At 42.8% G+C, this 18,456-nt stretch overlaps 1 protein-coding gene across 1 annotated transcript; it reads right to left on the reverse strand.

The window, feature by feature from the left end:
• Positions 1-5,838: 5,838 nt before the first annotated feature.
• Positions 5,839-16,085, reverse strand: GJA8 (gap junction protein alpha 8). The gene is made up of 2 exons (XM_063625937.1): positions 15,907-16,085; positions 5,839-10,804 (listed from the first exon to the last, which is right to left on the reverse strand). Exon 2 carries the CDS (start codon positions 10,791-10,793, stop codon positions 9,495-9,497), a length of 1,299 nt encoding a protein of 432 aa, XP_063482007.1. The 5' UTR covers positions 10,794-10,804; positions 15,907-16,085; the 3' UTR covers positions 5,839-9,494.
• Between the last annotated feature and the right edge of the window lie 2,371 nt (positions 16,086-18,456).

Here is an 18,456-nt window from a genome sequence, read left to right on the forward strand (position 1 = left end):
ATTATCTTGTGTTTCATGTATTGTTTTATAGAGTCCATGTTTTCTTTAACCTTTTTTTTGAGAGTACAAACAGATTTTAAATAAATTTTTATTTTTTTAAGTAAAGATTTTTTGCAATTATGCCATTCTTTTACTTTTGGTGTTTATTGTTTTCTTCTCATGTCTCTGACACCTTCCACAGACTCCAGGTTATTCTCTGTCTAGTTGTTGTTATTTTCCCTATCTATTACTTATCTATAAAACTGAGAATCTTATCCATCCCGAATAGGTATAGGACCTGATTAGACACAGTAAAATTAGGTCAACAGAACTAATAAAAATATAAAGAAGAATCCTCTTTGACTATTGGATAAGTAAAATCCTCTTTGACTATTGGATAAGTAAATTTCTAAAAAATATTTGGCCAGGCGCAGTGGCTCACGCCTGTAATCCCAGCACTTTGGGAGCTGAGGTGGGTGGATCACGAGGTCAGGAGATCAAGACCATCCTGGCTAACACGGTGAAACCCCGTCTCTACTAAAAAATAGAAAAAATTAGCTGGGCATGGTGGTAGGCGCCTGTAGTCCTAGCTACTCGGGAGGCTGAGGCAGGAGAATGGCCTGAACCCGGGAGGTGGAGCTTGCAGTGAGCCGAGATCGAGCCACTGCACTCCAGCCTGGGCAACAGAGACTCCATCTCAAAAAAAAAAAAAAAAAAAAAAAAAAAAAAAAAAAAAAAAAAAAAAAATTTAAAGAAAGACAAGTAAACTATAATTCAAGAAAAATATAGAGTTGTCCTAGAATTTAGTGCCATAGGCTGATACAATTATGACAAAAAACTGGAGGAAGTTGACCTTCTCATCTGAGAGATCTTAGAGAGATGAACAATTGTTGTAATATCATAACGACATTCCCTGTCACAATGTCTGCCTTATAGATATTATTGAGTTTTTTAATTGTTAAGTTATATTCCATTGGCTGAGGTCACTTGTGTTTATCTAATCTCATCATTTTCTGTTGGTTACATTGATCTAACTGAATTTCGGAGGTACCTCCTTGTTTCTTCCATCTACAGATCTAGCTAGTTTAAAGATGAAAACTGCAGCAGATGAGAAAGAAAAATACAACTGGAAAACTTGGATGAATTAGAAACACTAAACAGTTTTCAGGAAAGCTGAGTGTCAGAGAAAAACAGATGCTGGAGGAAAAGAAAAAAAAGAGGACACAAAAACTGTCCTGGCCAAAGGGGTCATGACCACACATTATCCTCGGATGAGGGCTTCCTTTATGGTGACAATTGAACAGAAGCATTTAGAGCAGATTACAATGCATATTATACGTACAATGAAATCATTGAAACAGAAAAAAGAGCCAAATTGATGTCTTTGCCTTAAATCTTGCTTCTTTCTAGTTTATTCTCTCCACAGTGGTCAGGGCAGTCTGAGAGAAAATGACCAACAGAATACGATGGAATTGATGGTACGTGCTTCCAAGGTTAGGTCATAAAAGACATTGAAGTTTCTGCTTTGGTCTCTTGAACTACTTTCTCTGGGTGAAACCAGCTACTGGGTCATAAGGACACTCAAGCGGCCCCATGGAGGGGCCCAAGGGGAGAGAAACCAACTTGCCAGCATTAACTTGGTAGTTGTGCAGCCGTGTGAATGAGTGGATCCTACCATTCCAGTCAAACCTCTGATAACTGAAGGTCCCACCTATATTTGACTGCAATCTTCCGAGAGACCGCACCCAAGCTGCTCTAGGATTCCTGACCTACAGAAACTGTGAGGGATAAGATATACTTGTTGTTTTAACCCATTAAGTTTTAGAGTGATTTGTTACACAGCAATACACAACAAATACACAAGTCATCACAGGTAATATTTTTATTAAATATTTGCATAGTACAAACCTGGGTCTTCATCTTTGTAGGCTTTGATTTTTGTTTTTTACCACTCACTGACTGTTAAGCCACATATTTTAGGTTTTTGTTACAATCACACCTAACCTCAATGTACCAATCTCTGTAAATAGATAATGCTAGATACTATAACAGGTAAATCTTGACATCTGAGTGGATTAATACAATAAAGTTTATTTCTCATCTCGTGTAAGGTCTAAAAGTCCAATTAATGGGAATTGGCAGGGTGGGAAGCCCTCTGACAACTGTTCAAAAACTGACTGACAGCTTCATAACATGGCTTCCAAGGTTGCTCTGGGTGACAGCGTCTTTAACATAAGGATGCTATCTTTAATATGTGGCTTCTGGGGTTGCTCTAGGTGACAACATCCAGTAATTCTTATGAAAATATCTTTTTCTTCCTTTATTTATGACAAAGAAAGTTTGCTTGCTTTCAAGCCTGGAACTCCTGGGACCTTCAGGGAACCTCTTCCTCAGATATATGCCTGTGTAGTGTCAACTTGCTCTATTGCTGGGGTGTGCTTGGCTGATTATCTTCTTCCTGCCCTGAGAAATGTCTCAGTAATCATTCATTCATTCAGCAAACATTGCAACGTTCCAGACGCTGTGCTAAGTACTGAATATTCAGTAATATAGGAAAAAATCTCTGTCCTAAAGTTGCTTGCAGTCAGATGGCAGGAAAGCAAGTAAATACAACAATTTGGTAAGTGCTATGATAGAAGGGCACAAAAATACTGAGGGACCACAAAGGTGGGGGCAACTGACTTTTCTTGGGAAGTTTGTAAAATTTCATAAAGAGAAAGACAACTGAGCTGACTCTCGTAGAATGAGAAGAAGCTGACCGTAGGAAAAAGGCAGCACAGAGTCCTGAAACAACATGACATTGGTCATGATCTGCCAGGACTGTCCATACTGGGGACTGGCCAGTGGTTCTGTAAGGCTGGGGCACAGTGATGTGTAGACGAATGTGGGAGGTGAGGCTAGAAAGGTAGTGTACTAGTTGGGCTGCTCTGGCAAGCAATGGAGATGATTTGGCTATGTTAAATTAAAAAAATAAAAAGGAACTCTGAGGTAGCTAAGCAAATTGAAGGAAGGCTGAAGAACCATGATCTGAAAAATGTGGAGCCAAACATCTCCTGGAAATCTCGGTAAGCAGAAACTAATTGTGAATTTTTCTTCTGGAGCTTCTGCCAAGATAAATGAATTCCAACCAATTTTCAGTTTCTTTGTTACTCTTATTCAAGATTCACGTTCCAGGGAGAGAGTGTCTGACTGGCCCATTTGGGTCAAAAAACCTGACCCTTAACCAGGGGATGCTGCATTAACATGACTAAGGGTTCACTAAGACTACATCTAATTGAGGATGGATGTTTCCCATAGGTGAAATGGAGATTATAAAAGAAGGGAGAATAGATTCTGGTCAGGTAAAAACAGACATAGTCTCTAGGTGGGTTGGAGTCAGTAATAAAAGGCTTCGTAAGTCATGTTAAAAAAAATCTAGAATTTATTGGGTAGGCAATGAAGAGCTATTGAAGGAATATGAGCAGAGAAGTGACATAATAAATCCCAGACAGAAGCTTTTGGCTAATTTTATTTTGTTATCAGTTTATTTTTACCTGTAATGAACAAAGTTAACTCTTTCTGTAGTTCTCATTGATATGGAAGAGAACAAATATCATTCTATCGTACCTTTCCATAGTCCAAACAAATATACCTTTTATTTTTTCCTGGGATTTGTGTAGTGAAAGAGAGGAAAAAAAAATGGACCAAATCTCAATTGATCAAGAAAGTTTTCATGCTCTTTCTGAATCAGATTCTCTTCCATCCCACCCAGTGGTGTGTTGGAGCTGGTTTGTACTGGCTGACAAGAGTCATTTGCTAAATTTTCAGGAATTCTGTGAGTCATTTGTTAAGAACAGTCACAATTAAGTTATATAAATTTAAACAAAAAAGATATGAAACACAAAGGTAATAAATATTCAAAGCTGATCACTTCCTAATTATTTTACTATCGCCTATGTTCTTGAGGTTATTTATACCTACTGAATGGTACACATCCATCATATGGTGGAAAACTTTATCGTGTTGTGCTACTGCACGTCTTCCCAACTCTGCATTCAGTGACATTAGGTTGGTAGCTTGAAATTGGTGGCAGTGGGATAATTTATACCAAGGAAATTGGCAAACACTACAAAGTCGGCCTTCTTTACACTGGAGAGAGCTGGTGGTTGAACATTTACTAACATACCACCCTCACCCCCTTTACCCCACTCCCCTTGTTTTCTAGGCCCTCAACTCTAAAGGAAAAATAACTAGAAACTGAGGCAGTCTCTTCACAGTCTAGTTCAGCTGACACGTAAAAAGAAAAAACAAAGATGGTGAAAAGTCAAGTTAATTTTATTTGTTTTGTAACAGTCTAACACATGACTATTAGCTCTGGCACAAGGATGTGGAAGGTTAGAGAATACAGGACCGCCATCCCAATAATGTGTCTCTCTTTTGCCAGAGATTTCTCCAGGAAGTTTGTTATGAATGTGCTTCATAACAAACTAAGTCTTTACCACTTTGTTTCATAGATGAAAGAATTGCAGAAAAAGGCCATGGGGCCATCTACTTTTCCCTTCAGACAACCTTATGAATTCTTTTAGAATCTTCTTTGTCTGCTCTGTAGAACTTCCAGAAAGCAGTGGCATTGGAGACAATGGGATGTCCCACTGCAACTTGGTGGCTACTGCCAGAGCTGAATACCACTTTTTCCTGGCTCTAGGAGCTGCAATGTCTAGGGCAGTGGAGAGTGAACTGTCTTTCATAAAAGTTTTTCTTTCTTCTTACCCAGCTGCTGAACCGAGAATTTTTTTTCCTTTTTCTCCTCCCTTCCCCAAGTATGTATTTAGTTATAATACAATAATTGCAAAAGGGGAAAGTCTTCCTGCCTATTTCGCTATCACTTCTAGGTACACACTTACTAGTTTTACAGATTGTATTTACACTCAGAAGAGTTTTTCTTCCAACCAGGCAAACCTTTCTCGTCTAAACTTTGCTAAGCTGGGTTGTGCAATCATTTGCACATGATATGCATAGAGGGTAAATCATGGTCAGGGAAAGGAGAGAAGAGGAGGCTGGGGGAATGGAATGGGACACGCAGTTGGGGTGGTGTTCTCATTCTTACTTAGAGCATGCCTAATGACCCTTCTCAGGAACTGGAGAGGAGCAGTGGTTTGTACCAATCTTGTCCTAGGCATTCCACATGGCCTGGACTGAAGAGTTCCTGCATGCAGCTCTTTCTGTATCCATGGAGCCCCTTCTGCCATGAGTCAGAGATTATCTCAGGAGTTGATGCTTCTCCATATGTGAGCTCTAGTAAGCCGAGTACCTTTAGCACCTCTTTCGGCAACCAATTCTTGCGTGATTAAAGACATTCTTTTTTTTGTACCATAATTCTTAGGAATTCAAGACTACCTGCTGCCCCTCCAAATTTATTTCCCTTATTTTAGTTATTGGCTCACTTTTTTATCAGGATCTTAGTTAACAATCTATGCAGTATTTGAAAGTGATGACTATCACTGCTTCAGTATACATTTTACAATATGGTTTTACAAAATTTGATGATGGCTTCTTTCTTTTCCATTTATTTCCAAATTAGTGAGTTTTTAAAAAGACCTATAACATCTTGTGAAGGAGGGGCAGAACTTATCCTCAATTAACACAGAAAAAATTGTCTCATAGAGCAGGTAAGTGGCATCTTGGAATACCCAGAGTCAGGAGGGGCAGTCAACACCCCTGACTAGAATGTCAGTGTTCTTTGTGGGTCCCTAGGTCACACAGACCTTCAGGAATATGTGTCCAGTGCTGTACTGGATGCTTCCCTTTGTGGCAGGGGACAAAGACATGGTGAAAAGCAGACAGGCTTTTTTTTTTTTTTTTTTTTTTTTTTTTAACAACGCCTGAAACACTAGGCCAGGGTTTACACAGCCAGGCTCAAAACTGTCTCACTGAACTTTGAGTACCTCTATCCTTGGTCGCAGATATCCCCTGATGGCAGTGTTAGAACTGCTATCAAGTGATTAGCCCTTTTCCTCTGGAGGGAGCTGTACTACTGATGTCCCGCTGTCTAATGCATCTTTTTATTGGTAGGTCCATGTGCCCTAGGGTTTTTATCTAACAAGCGGCTGACTAGGAGTAGAAATGAAATCTGGACATAATGAAGCCCATGGGGATTATAATCCTGAGTCAGTCATAATTATTTGCCTCAAAACAGATGCTGAGGGGTGCAGCTGCCTAGAGTAAGGACTACCATTCCCACCAATACAAAGCATGCACCTGCTTCTGAATGGAAACTGGCTGCGTTTGTGTGGCGGCTTAAGATGGGACCTCTTTCTCAGAGGATGAAAGTAATTGGCAATCTGTCTCCAGTCATTTCTTAAGGTCAGTGAGCCTCAGGTTCCTACTAAACATATGGGGTTAAGATTCTGTTTTGAATCTCTTCTGAGAAAAGTGATCTCTGGAGTGTCTATTTCACGTTGAAAAACTCACCAGGTAACTACGAGGCAGGTTGGGGGGACAGATGGAAACCATCCACTTGCCCTTCTTCCCAGTCTCGCTGCTGTTGGAGGAATCTCTCAGGGAATGGTACCACTCAGCAGGCTTCATGCTTGGCAGCCAACTCAATCTTTATGACACCCCTGGATGTAGATAGGTGGCAAATGCCAGCTCTAGTTTGTAGACAGAAAACTGAAGTACAGAGAGCTCAAGGCACAATAATGATACAGCTACTAAATGGCAGAAATAGAAAAAAGAATGCAGCCCCTTGATGCCTGTGTCTTTCTTCCTAAATAAGCTTCTCCTTTTACTGGGAAGACTAAGAGGGAAAATGTGAGGACAGTGTGGGTACGTGCATTGAAGCAGGATTCTGCTTCATCTGAGGAAAGACACTCACTCACACACTTATGTCCCACCTGAGACAAGGAGACCTGTAGCCCTCATTTCTACAGCTGGTACTAAACAGCAGTTTTACTTAGAACAGGATATTGTTTTTCTTCTTCTTTTTTATATTAGGCTCTAGTCGAGATAGACACTGTATTCCGGTAATGATCAAGTATTCATAAGTCTCTTCCTAAAATGTGTCTTCAGGAACAAAACTATGGGAGCAATAGTGCAGCCATTAGGGTCAAGTATGCACTCTCTGGTTCTCAGGCCTTGGATTGTGTTAATTCTCTCACCATATAGGAGAAAGCCTGTGTGGAATAACGTTGCCTGCTAGGGGTAAGATCAAGCAGTAGCCAGAATATCACGTGTCTCCAAGATAAACATACCTCTTCTATCCAACATCCCTCCACTGAAGGTTTGTCACTTTGGGCTACCTAGGTAAAAATATATTTCAGTCTTTCTCTTTTAAATGCAATTTTTCCCAGGAGTAGTTACCAAACAATCAAACCTTAGAATGAATTTAATTTTTAGACTACTTTGCTTTAGAATGGGTCACCAAGGAATAGAAATTTTGCCAAGGGGGAGGAATAGTTTTGGAAAAGGCCTGCTTTGGAAAGGTATATCTTGAATGAATATATTAAAAGGAAGGTGGTAACCAGAGGGCAGCAAAGGGGATTGATATACTTTGAGATGATGCTGATCGGGGTTGGGAAGATACAACAAAGGCAGTTTTTCTAAGTATCTCTTTTGGGCTCCTTGCTGGTCTCCTGCCCAGGTCCCTGCCACGTCAACTTGGTTTCTATACCTCCTACTCTATCTTTGGCACTGCAGTCCATGATGCATAGTGTTGCTTTAGGTGAACCATCTTAGTTTTCTCTCCCTGCTCTGGAAATCGATTGGCTGAGGGTAATATTGCTCCTGGTATGAAATATGTACGTGTACATGAGGATTTCCCCTGAATAGACTCTGTTTGCGGAGGGTGAGTTGTGGGAATATGAGGACAGGAGCCCTTCAAGATTCTTCTTGTTCCATTTAGCCTCTGTGTCCTTTCCAGGGATGAAGCTTGGCCTGAGACTCCACTTTGGGATCCTGGCTGTGTGAGCACCCACTTTGTGAGAGGCTCCGTCTGGTGCCACTCTGATGGCCCTTTGATCATGTCTTGTGCCTGAACAAGGCCTGAGAGCTGCCTCTTCCCAGGACATGCCTGTGAGCAGATGTCCTTCAGCTCAAAACTGGGCTTGCTTCTAGTCCCTAATGAAAAAAGGTATAGATTTTAGGCTGAGCACTGAAGCTGCAAGAGGGGAGTAAAGAAAGGGTCTTCTTTGCTTCAGGAAAAAAAAAAAACTACAAGCAGGCCTCAAAGCCTTTTGATTTCACAGAGAGAGTTTTGGCAACTTGCTCTCTTTCTCTGATGGTACCCAGGGCAGAATTCCCACCAATACAAAGCATATCATTGCTTCAGAACCCAGGGGTTACAATGACCCAAAAGAATGGTCAGTGAGAACTCTAGATATCTCCTGGACTGATGGTTTAAACAAAACACTCCAAAGTAGTAAAATAAGGTTTGGGAGCCACAGAAACAAGTTGAGACCATAAATAATAAGACCAATTCCATAGGAAAGCTGGGCTAATTAGCATAAGCTGATATTGCAAATTGGTGCCTCACAGGTTAAATGTGGCTTGCACATATTTCATTTGGTCCACATGTTGTATTTAAAATTTAGTTGCCAACATTAACAGTTTTGAAAATTTCAATTAAAATTTAGATTTCATGAGCCAGGCACGGTGGCATACACCTGTAATCCCAGCATTATAGGAGGCTGAGGTGGGTGGATCACTTGAACCCAGGAGTTTGAGACCAGCCTAGGCAACATGGTGAAACCCCATCTCTACAAAAAATACAAAAATTAGCCGGGTGTGGTGGTGTGTGCCTATAGTCCCAGCTACTTGGGAGGCTAAGGTGAGAAGATCACTTGAGCCTGGGAGGTTGAGGCTGCAGTGAGCTGAGATTGTGCCACTGCACCCCAGCCTGGGCAACAGAGAGCCTGTCTAAAAAAAAGGTTGGATTTCTGGCCTCCCTTGAAAAATCAGAAAGACCAGGTAACGCTTCATGGTACTCATTGTCTGGAAGTGAGCAGCAGCTGCCCCTGCTCTCCAGCTTTCACAGCCCCATTCTCTCCCTTGCATTAGAACAGGCCTGCCTTACAACTTAAGTCACCTGTCTGTATTCTGTAGGCTTTTGAGTCTGGATCCCTGAAATATGGTCACATGGTATCTGCTTCAGAAATGCTGGGATGATAGACTCTGGCTTAGTGAGCTTGAGACAAGACTGGTAAAATGCTATGAGGCAACCCCAATTCCGATTTAAGGGTTTCTATGGAGAAACAGGGATGAAAGAAGAGTCCCCCATAGCTGTTGGGGTTGGAGGAAGCAGGTAGTCCTATGAGACTGGGGAACTTTAGTGGGTCGATGGGTTTATCTTGGTAGCCCTTATGCTGGATGTGGGAAAGACTGTTTCCCAGAGTTGCATGGCATGCACTGCCCTGCTGCAGTGCCTGTCCCACCAGGGGCTGGTGCGAGGACAGGAGACAGAAGATTCAGATCATGTTGGCACCTTTTCCTTTCATCTTGCCCTATGTAAGCTTGGGCGTTTTTTTTCCTTTGGCATCACTTCATACGGTTAGATCGTCTGACCTGGCTCGGCTGCTGGCTTTGCTCAGCCTGCTCAGGGGTCTGGCATCATCTGTTGTCTGCTCTGGACAGAGTGAAGGCGTCTTCTCAGCTGGCAGCCCTTGCTTTGACACCTTCTCTGACTGCAGCTCTTCTTTTTCACCCTCTTTCCCCACTCCGGGGGTCTCTACTTTCTCCCCCTCTGGCACGGCCACCTTTTCCTGCTCCTCTGTGGTCAGCCTCTCTGCTTCCTGCTGCTTCTCTCCCACCTCGGGTTCGGCTCCCTCCTCTGCAGGCGGCCCCTCGCCCTCCACTTCTTGCGCCTCCACCTGAGCGTAGGAAGGTAGTGTCTCTTGGTAGCCCCGGGACAAGTCCCCCAGGGGTCCTGTGCTGATCTCCTCGAACTGATTGAAAGGCTTGGCAGACAGTGGGGTGGTCTCCACCATCCCAACCTCGGTCAAGGGGAAATAGTGGGAAACTATTTTCTCCTCTTCTAGGAGCTGATAGCCCTTGGCTTTCTGGATGGAGGAGACAGCAATGGAGTGGAGGGATTTCTCAGGAATCTCCCCCAGGGGCTGCTCTATCGGCCTCTTGAAGGCAGACCGGATCCCCTTCAGGCCCAGGTGGCCCAACTCCATCACATTGAGGAAGAGGGACACAGAGGCCACAGACAACATGAACAGGATGAAGATGGTTTTCTCCGTGGGCCGGGACACGAAGCAGTCCACCACATTGGGGCACGGCCACCGGCTGCAGCGGTACAGAGGCAGGATCCGGAACCCGTACAGGAAGTAGTGGCCCACGATGAAGCCCACTTCAAAGAGGGTCTTGAAGATGATGTGGCAGATGTAGGTCCTCAGCAGGGTCCCCTCCAGCCGGAACTTCTTGGTGCCTTTGCTGCCGCTGCTCTTCTTGACGCTGCCCTGGTCCGGGCCACCGTTAGTCCCCGCCTGCTGGCCCAGCTCCTCCGCCTCGCGGCTTTTGCGCTTCTCCTCCATGCGGACGTAGTGCACCGCGTGCCCCACGTACATCAGGGACGGGGTGGAGACGAAGATGATCTGCAGCACCCAGAGGCGGATGTGGGAGATGGGAAAGGCCTCATCGTAGCAGACGTTCTCGCAGCCAGGCTGCTGTGTGTTGCACACGAAGTCGGATTGCTCATCCCCCCACACGAACTCTGCGGCCGTGCCAAGGATGAGGATCCGGAAGATGAAAAGCACGGTGAGCCAGACTCTGCCAATGACGGTGGAGTGCTCATTCACCTCCTCCAAGATGTTCCCCAGGAAACTCCAGTCGCCCATTTCTCACCCACCTGAAGAAATGAGGGAGAAGGCAAGAGCTGAGTGGCCGCAATGCAACCCTGAGTCAATATCTGTTTTTGCTAACGCGGGGTACCTCTCCTTTCCAAGTTGCCAGAACAGTCAGTGTGCACACAGCGTCTATCCAGTGCTTCCTCTGTGCAGACTAGGACTAGGGAACAAAGAAGGCCCCAAAGTATGTGCTTCCATTCGCTTCCTCATCTGTAAAATGGGTTTAATAATAATAATACCTATTCTCATTCACTTCACAAATGGTCTGAAAGCATCAATGAGGCAATATCTGTATAATTCCTTAAACTCCACCAAAAATAAGGATTCATTGTTGGCCATAAGTAGAAACCCTTGGTTACATGGATTTAAATCAAGACCACACTGATCTAAGTTTCGTGAGACATAATGCTGAAGAATTACCTTATACTGTGGGTGTCTGGGCTCCCAACACAGTTCTTGTATGTACGAAATTGTCTGTGGCCATCTTATGTTTGACTGTGTCAGAATATATAATGATATATATTTGAAGGGAAATGGAAGGGGATTAGCATTTACTGAATACCAACTTTGGGAAAGAACTTTGACATTATATTATTTCATTTAACTTGATCCTGCTAGACTGTAATTTCCATGAAGGTAGGAGCCACGCCTATCTTATTTACTGCTATATACTCAATGCCTGACATACAGCCCAGCACACAGTGAGAACTTGATAAGTATTTGTTAACTAACTTGATTCCAACAAATAAGAAAACTGAAGGCCAGTCACAGTGGCTCATGCCTGTAATCCTAGAACTTTGGGAGGCCAAGGCAAGAGAATCACTTGAGCCCAGGAGATGGAGACTAGCCTGGGCAACACAGTGAGACCCCATCTCTACAAAAAACTTTAAAAACTAGCTGGGCTTGGTGGTGCATGCCTGTGTTCCCAGCTACTTGGGAGGCTGAGCCAGGAGGATTGCTTGAGCCTGGGAGGTGGAGGTTGCAGTGAACCCTGATTTGTGCCACTATACTCCATCCTGGGCAACAGAGAAAGACTCTGTCTCAAAGGAAAAAAAAAAGAAAAAGAAAAAAAAGAAAAAAGAAATCTGAGGCTCAGAGAGGCTAAATATATTGTCCAAGATTAGACAGCTAAATAGCAGCAGTTCTATTTGCTTGATCACAAAGGCTGGGTTCTTCCCACTACACCATTGAGATAAACTGCCTGCAATCAAAGCTACACAATTCTTTGACTTCTGTGCTCTTAATTTATGTTTCCTCTTCTCTAGGTTGAAATTTGGAAACCCTTATTAATAGCTTTACACATTGAGGGCCGTATATTTTTATTATTACTCTTTTAATCCAAAGAACAGAGAGAATGCTTTGGGAAGGAATCATGCCACAGGATGAGGAAGGTCTTCTAGGACACTTTAAGTGTCCTACAGAATGAAAATGTTTCAGGGTCTGTAACATATGGCTGTTTTAATAGAGTTTAAAATTTGGTCTATAGAAAAAATATCATTAAACATGATAGTATATAATGCCTCTAGCACAGTAATGGCTAATGGAAATGGCATTGAGATGACAAGGGGCTGCGTGCAACTGGGTCATTCATCCAGTGCAAACCTGCAACCTATAAAGAATGATGAGCAAAACTTCCACCTCAATGGAGAACGGTTGTTCCTCCAGCTTGACTATCTCTAGAGTTGTAAAGTTTACTCATCACTGCCCTCAGACCAGGGCAAGAGCCCATGTTAGAGGATCCTGCTCTGGGCTTCTTCTAGCCATGCCCCACGCTATAGGCCCAGGAACCCATGGGGCTAAAGGGATATGCCTATTGTTTTTTAATCACAGTGATATTTGTTAAACACAAACGCCTATTTCCAACCTGTGATTTGGAGTCTGGCCAGACAGAACCTGGTGGCAGGATACTAATTGCAGGCATCTGCAATGTCCAGCCTGTGCTGTCAGGGCAGGCACAATAGCTGTTTGCTTCTTGTGAGGGAGCAGAGAGTGCTCCTCCTCTTGAGGCCTCATAAACTCCCAATCAGGCAGGGCATCCTACAGCAGCTTCTTTCTCCTGAAAAGGTGACAGCAGCTGTGGCATCCCCAGTCATAGGTCTGGCATTGGGAAGAGTTCCTTGTAGGAATGGGTGATGGAGATGGGGAGGGAACCAGCAGCTCAGAATCAGAACCAGCAACTCAATCCCAGCCACATGCATCTATTTTTAACTCCTCAGGCTATAGTTAAGTCTAGTACTTGCCCTGGTAAGAGTGGTAGCCATTCCCATTGCCTTTTGGAAAATAGGTGGGAAATATCACAATCAGGTAAGCAGCCCAAGCATAAAGCTCACCTGTGGCAGAACCAGGAAAAAGTTCATTTCTTATCAAATAGTTCATTCTAAAATTTATGTTAAAACAGCAATTTGAATAACTGTACTTCTATAAGATTTGGCTAATATCTTACTATCTTACTAATATCTTACTTAATCTTAACTATCTTGCTGATACCCTCATTGATATATCAGTTCATTTTTGACAGTGTATTTCCCTCACATACCCACATGAATGTGTATGATGAGCACATGCTCTCAGTCCTGTCTGTTAACGAATCTTGTTTCCCCTCCTTTAGTATCAAAAGGTTTTGGAGGGCAGGAACCATTTTGGCCTCATCTTTTGTGAACCATCACAACACAGAACAAAGCCCTTTACAGAGTGGGAGCTCCATAGACAGCAGTGCATGGTTCTAATAGTAATCCTTCCAAAATCTGAAATTCTCAATCCCCGAATTCCTGTAATATGAGTACTAGAGACCAAGGAACTTCAGTCCTCTTGCTACAGCTAACAGCAGAAAAATTAAGAACTTGCAAAAAATGGTAAATAACAAAAAGGACAGTAAATTGATCCCCAACCAGCTGCTCTGAGACACAAAACTTATTTTGTATGCGATCAAATATATAAACTGGAAGGCCAACAATTCTTGACAAGAGTGTCATGATACATGCTCATGACACAAGAAGTCGCTCCTGACCACCTTATTAGTAATTTCGAAACCAAAGCCAAACAAGCCCGTGTCTTTCTATACTATAAGCTGCCATGCTAAGATCGTATTTTTTTAAAATGTCTAGTTACAAAGTTTCTTGTGATAACTGAAGGAGAGAAACTGTAATTTAGGACACTATCTTTCCAACCCCATGATGTTGAAACAGGCCTACTGTGCTTTTAAGGAGAGATACTTTAGAGGTGCGAAGGGAAATGTATTGGTTTCCTGACTTCTAACAGTGAAAATTTAAAGGAAGTCAGATCAGAGAAGCAAAGCATTCTGTGGGAGCAGGGAGAAATCTGAACCAAAGGAAGAATATTTCTCTTCTCTTTTTCAGAGATAATTCTCTGTTTTATTTTGCTTGTGAAAATTTAGTGAACAGACCTATTACAGATGAAAAATAAATGGATGGAGTTCAAGCCTCCAACCCCAGGGTGTCCATATACGGCCAGGAACATCCCACCAGAAAATGATGGCTAGAGGTAATGATTAAAATAACACCTTATGTTTGGGTATCCTTGATCTAAGTGATACATTTTCACGTATCTTATTTCAGTCCTCATAACAAGCTGTGAACTAGGCCAGTGGTTCTCAGACTTAGATTTCACAGACTAGTGTAATAACAACAAACTAGTGTGACCAACATAAGGATGCCAACTCCTTATTTTGCCAAACAAGGACATAAAAATAAGAGTTATTGGCTGGGTGTGGTGACTCACGCCTGTAATCCCAGCACTATGGGAGGCTAAGGTGGGAGGATCACTTAAAGTCAGGAGTTCAAGATCAGCCTGGCCAACAGGGTGAAACCCTGTCTCTACTAAAAATACAAAAATTAGCTGGGCACGGTGGTGGGGCACCTGTAATCCCACCTACTTGGGAGGCTGAGGCAGGAGAATTGCTTGAGCCTGGGAGGTGGAAGCTGCAGTGAGCCGAGATCACACCACTGCACTCCAGCCTGGGCAACACAGCGAGACTCTGTCTCAAAAAAAAAAGAGTTATTAAATCACTAACTACAACTACAGTCTATTTTCATCATCATTTCATAAAAGGGGATTTTAACACTACAAAACTAGAGAGGACATAACTTCGGAATGAAAGACAAGCCTTTAAATTGAACACACTTAACTTGGTGAAACATTTACTACATTGTTAACTTCATCATTGTCACGTTTTGGTCACAGCTTGTGGAAACCTTCATCTTGGGCTAGAACTGACAGATCCCCAGATGGATGTCTTAGAACCAGTGAACTTGGCATTATCAATCCCCATTACCAGACAAAAAGACAGGCTAGGAGGTTAAATGAGTCTCCAAGATGGGGGCTTAGCTAGTGAGGGCAGAGCTAGGATGTGAGCCCTGGTCTTCCAGATCTAAGCCCATTACAGCATAGCCCTCCTCTGGTTTTGAAGAGGCAGAATAACACATCTACATTCATTAATAAGTTCTCCAAAGCGTTCAATGGCCACTTACCACTCCGGTTGGTAACCGAGTGGAAATTGCCTCTTTTCTTGTTTCTATAACAGCCACTAGCCAGCAGTTCTCATAGACAGACAACAGAACCTGCTCCCAGGAGGAATTTTATGGTCCTTAGCCAGATCCATTCCTGTGCTCCATTAAATGCTCCAACCTGGAAAATACTGAGCACGAAGCCTCCGCTACCCCCACAGCATTCAATAATTATGACTATTATTTCTATTGTAGAGTTTGAGTGAAAAGGGCACAAAACTTTTTCATAAATATCAAATACTTGGTTTAGGTCCCTGTGGATTCCTGTAGACATGTTAATTCATTCTGATAAATGAAGAGAACTTAAGAAGTTAAATTGTAGTTTGAGTTTGGACATCTCTGTTTCCCCATCCTGCCGATTATTCCAGCATTCCTCTCCCTTCCAAACCTCTGCCAGTTCTTAGGTCAACTTGAAGAGGGTTTTCAGAGTTGGAGTGTAAGTCCAGCCATCCCAGCCCAAGAATGAATCTTATTGGCAACTTTTTACCTTTTGTAGAAGACTATATATGACCCTTAGATTAGACTGAGAAAGAACAATTGGGGGGAAGGTTACAAACTAATATCACCCAAGGAAAACTTGCCAATACGAGGAGTGTCCCACGGAGAAATACGTGCTCTTTCTCTCTTGGCGCTCAACAGCAAAATGGCAACTCTCATCTCTTTCCTTTGCTGCCTAAAAGCCCACCTCCCACTTCTCTACCCCGCCCCTACTGTGCTGCACGACTGAGCAGATATGACTGGATTGGCCCTGATGGGTAGGTTTTACTGTCCAGCAATATTTTAAGCTCCCAGCCAGACAGCTTTTATGAAGGGAGGGATGTTTGGGGAACAATGGGAGTGAGAGAATGGGAGAGCTGTGTTGGGCACTGAGGGGAGGAGGATGGGGAAAGCTGATGTGTAAAAGCTTAGATGGGGCTTCTGTGCCTCCCAGAGTTTCTTTTAGCAGCAGACTGGGCCTGTACATCTGTAAACCTTTGGCGTCTCTCCAGAGCGCATGAGCCTAGGGGCATTTTCCCAAGGCCTTATCATCAGCTTGGAGTATCTTGATGTAGGGACAGTAAGTGGTCAGTTGTGTGAATCCCTCTGCCCTGAGTCAGATCAAGAGTGGTTGGTCCTTTCCAAAGGACCATATTTCATCCTTTATTGGTGGTTTGTTCTTGTCTCTCAAAGCCTTCAGCAGAATTGTGGATATTAGAGGCTGGGAAGGGTAGTAGGGGAAGGAAGGATGGGGAGCATGTTGCTAACAGATACAAAAGCACAGCTAGATAGGGGGCATGGGTTCTGGTGGTCTGCCAGAATATGTGAATATGGTTAACATTAATTAATTAATTTATTTATTTTTTATTTTTATTATTATTATTTTTTTGTGAGACAGTCTCACTCTGTCACCCAAGCTGGAGTGCAGTGGCAAGATCTTAGGTCACTGCAACCTCTGCCTCCTAGGTTCAAGTTATTCTTCTGCCTCAGCCTCCTGAGTAGCTGGGATGACAGATGCCCACTACCATGCCCAGCTAATTTTTTTTTGTATTTTTAGTAGAGACGGGGTTTCACCATGTTGGCTAGGCTGGCCTCAAATTCCTGACCTCGGTGATCTGCCCGCCTTGGCCTCCCCAAGTGCCGGGATTACAGGCATGAGCCACCATGCCCGGCTGTTACCTATTTTATTGTATAGTCTCAAAAAGCTAGAGGAGAGGATTTTGATTGTTCCCAACAGAAAGAAATGATAAATGTTTGAGATGCTGAATATGCTAATTATCCTGATTTGATCATTACACATTGTATACATGTATTGAAATATCACTCTGTATCACATAAATATGTACAATTATTATGTGTCAACTAAAAATAAAAGGAAAAAAGGTTTCTAAAAAGATCAAAACAATAAAAACGAAACACAAACAAACCTTCAGCAGCGTGGTCTCCCTCTTTGAAAGGAGCCTTAACACTCCAAAGAATTCTGGTGCCATTTGTCAAAGTAATAGCATTTCTCACCATGTTTCACTCAATTACAAATACTTTTGGGTGGCGGAAGTTGAATCAATGTCAGCTAACATTTTTAGACTTTAGTGCCTTCATCTGTTAAATGGGGATATGATGGTTTCGCTCACCAGGAGGCTCTTGGATTAAATTCTAATGTGGCTTAATGAGGAATGATGCTTGGAAAACCAGCTTGGAGGGCATGGAGACATGCTCTCTCTTCCCATCATCTGGGACTGACTATTGGTAGTACAAAAAATGGTTATTTTGACTCCATTTCCAAACCAAAAATAGGGGCATTTTATCCTACAAGTTTATTTGTGAAAACAGTGGAGCAAAAATAGTTGAAACTTAGATTGTTTTATGAAATCTGCAATGTATGATTACTAAATTGAAGACAAGTTTGAGGGTAAACTAGACAAAAAAATCTAAGCACTTGCTTCATCTCCCCCTTCCTGACCTTTCTGGTGTCATGGACATATTGCATTTTGATGGGGGCAGTTTGAAGGAGGATGGTACCAATGTTGTGTGAGTCCCCAATTCCATTTTAAATAAAATGGTCACTAGCCCAAAACCTTGTTTACTTTAGATGTCTGATTTCTTTTGAACTCCCAAGTTCGAGGGCCCACACTGACTGGGACAATGCCTTCTAGCAAATCCTTCAGTTAAAAATAGATGGTCAAGGCTGATCCCTGCAGTATCAATAAGGCAAGAAGTCAGAGGATGAGGGGAGAAATCCAGTCATTCTTTCTTTGGGAATATTCAGTACATGCTGATTCCTGAAGCTTGCGGTCTCCCTGAGATAGTCCTATGAAGAGAAGATAATCTACAAAGCTTCTCCTCAAAATGAAGTTCTCCCTATCCAAGGCTTCCCAGTCCAACTTGGCTAATGTGGTGGGTGGTGTCATCGCTCGTCATCATTTTGTGAGAGATGGTAGTAGAGGATGCGTTTGAATCCAGAAAAATGGGGCTGTCAACAAGGCTCTGAACCAGTTATAGTCTCTCGGATTTAGACAAATCTGGCTTTTCAATTTAGCACTTTCTTTGTTTTCTTACTCTGTTAACAAAGAAGATACTCCTCTACTCGTAGTACCCAATTGATTAAGTTATCTTTGTTGTTGGTTCTTCTGTTTGTAGCCCGGACGTCCTTGAAA

This window comes from Symphalangus syndactylus, chromosome 12, assembly GCF_028878055.3.
Source record: "Symphalangus syndactylus isolate Jambi chromosome 12, NHGRI_mSymSyn1-v2.1_pri, whole genome shotgun sequence".
Classification (NCBI taxonomy): Eukaryota; Metazoa; Chordata; class Mammalia; order Primates; family Hylobatidae; genus Symphalangus; species Symphalangus syndactylus.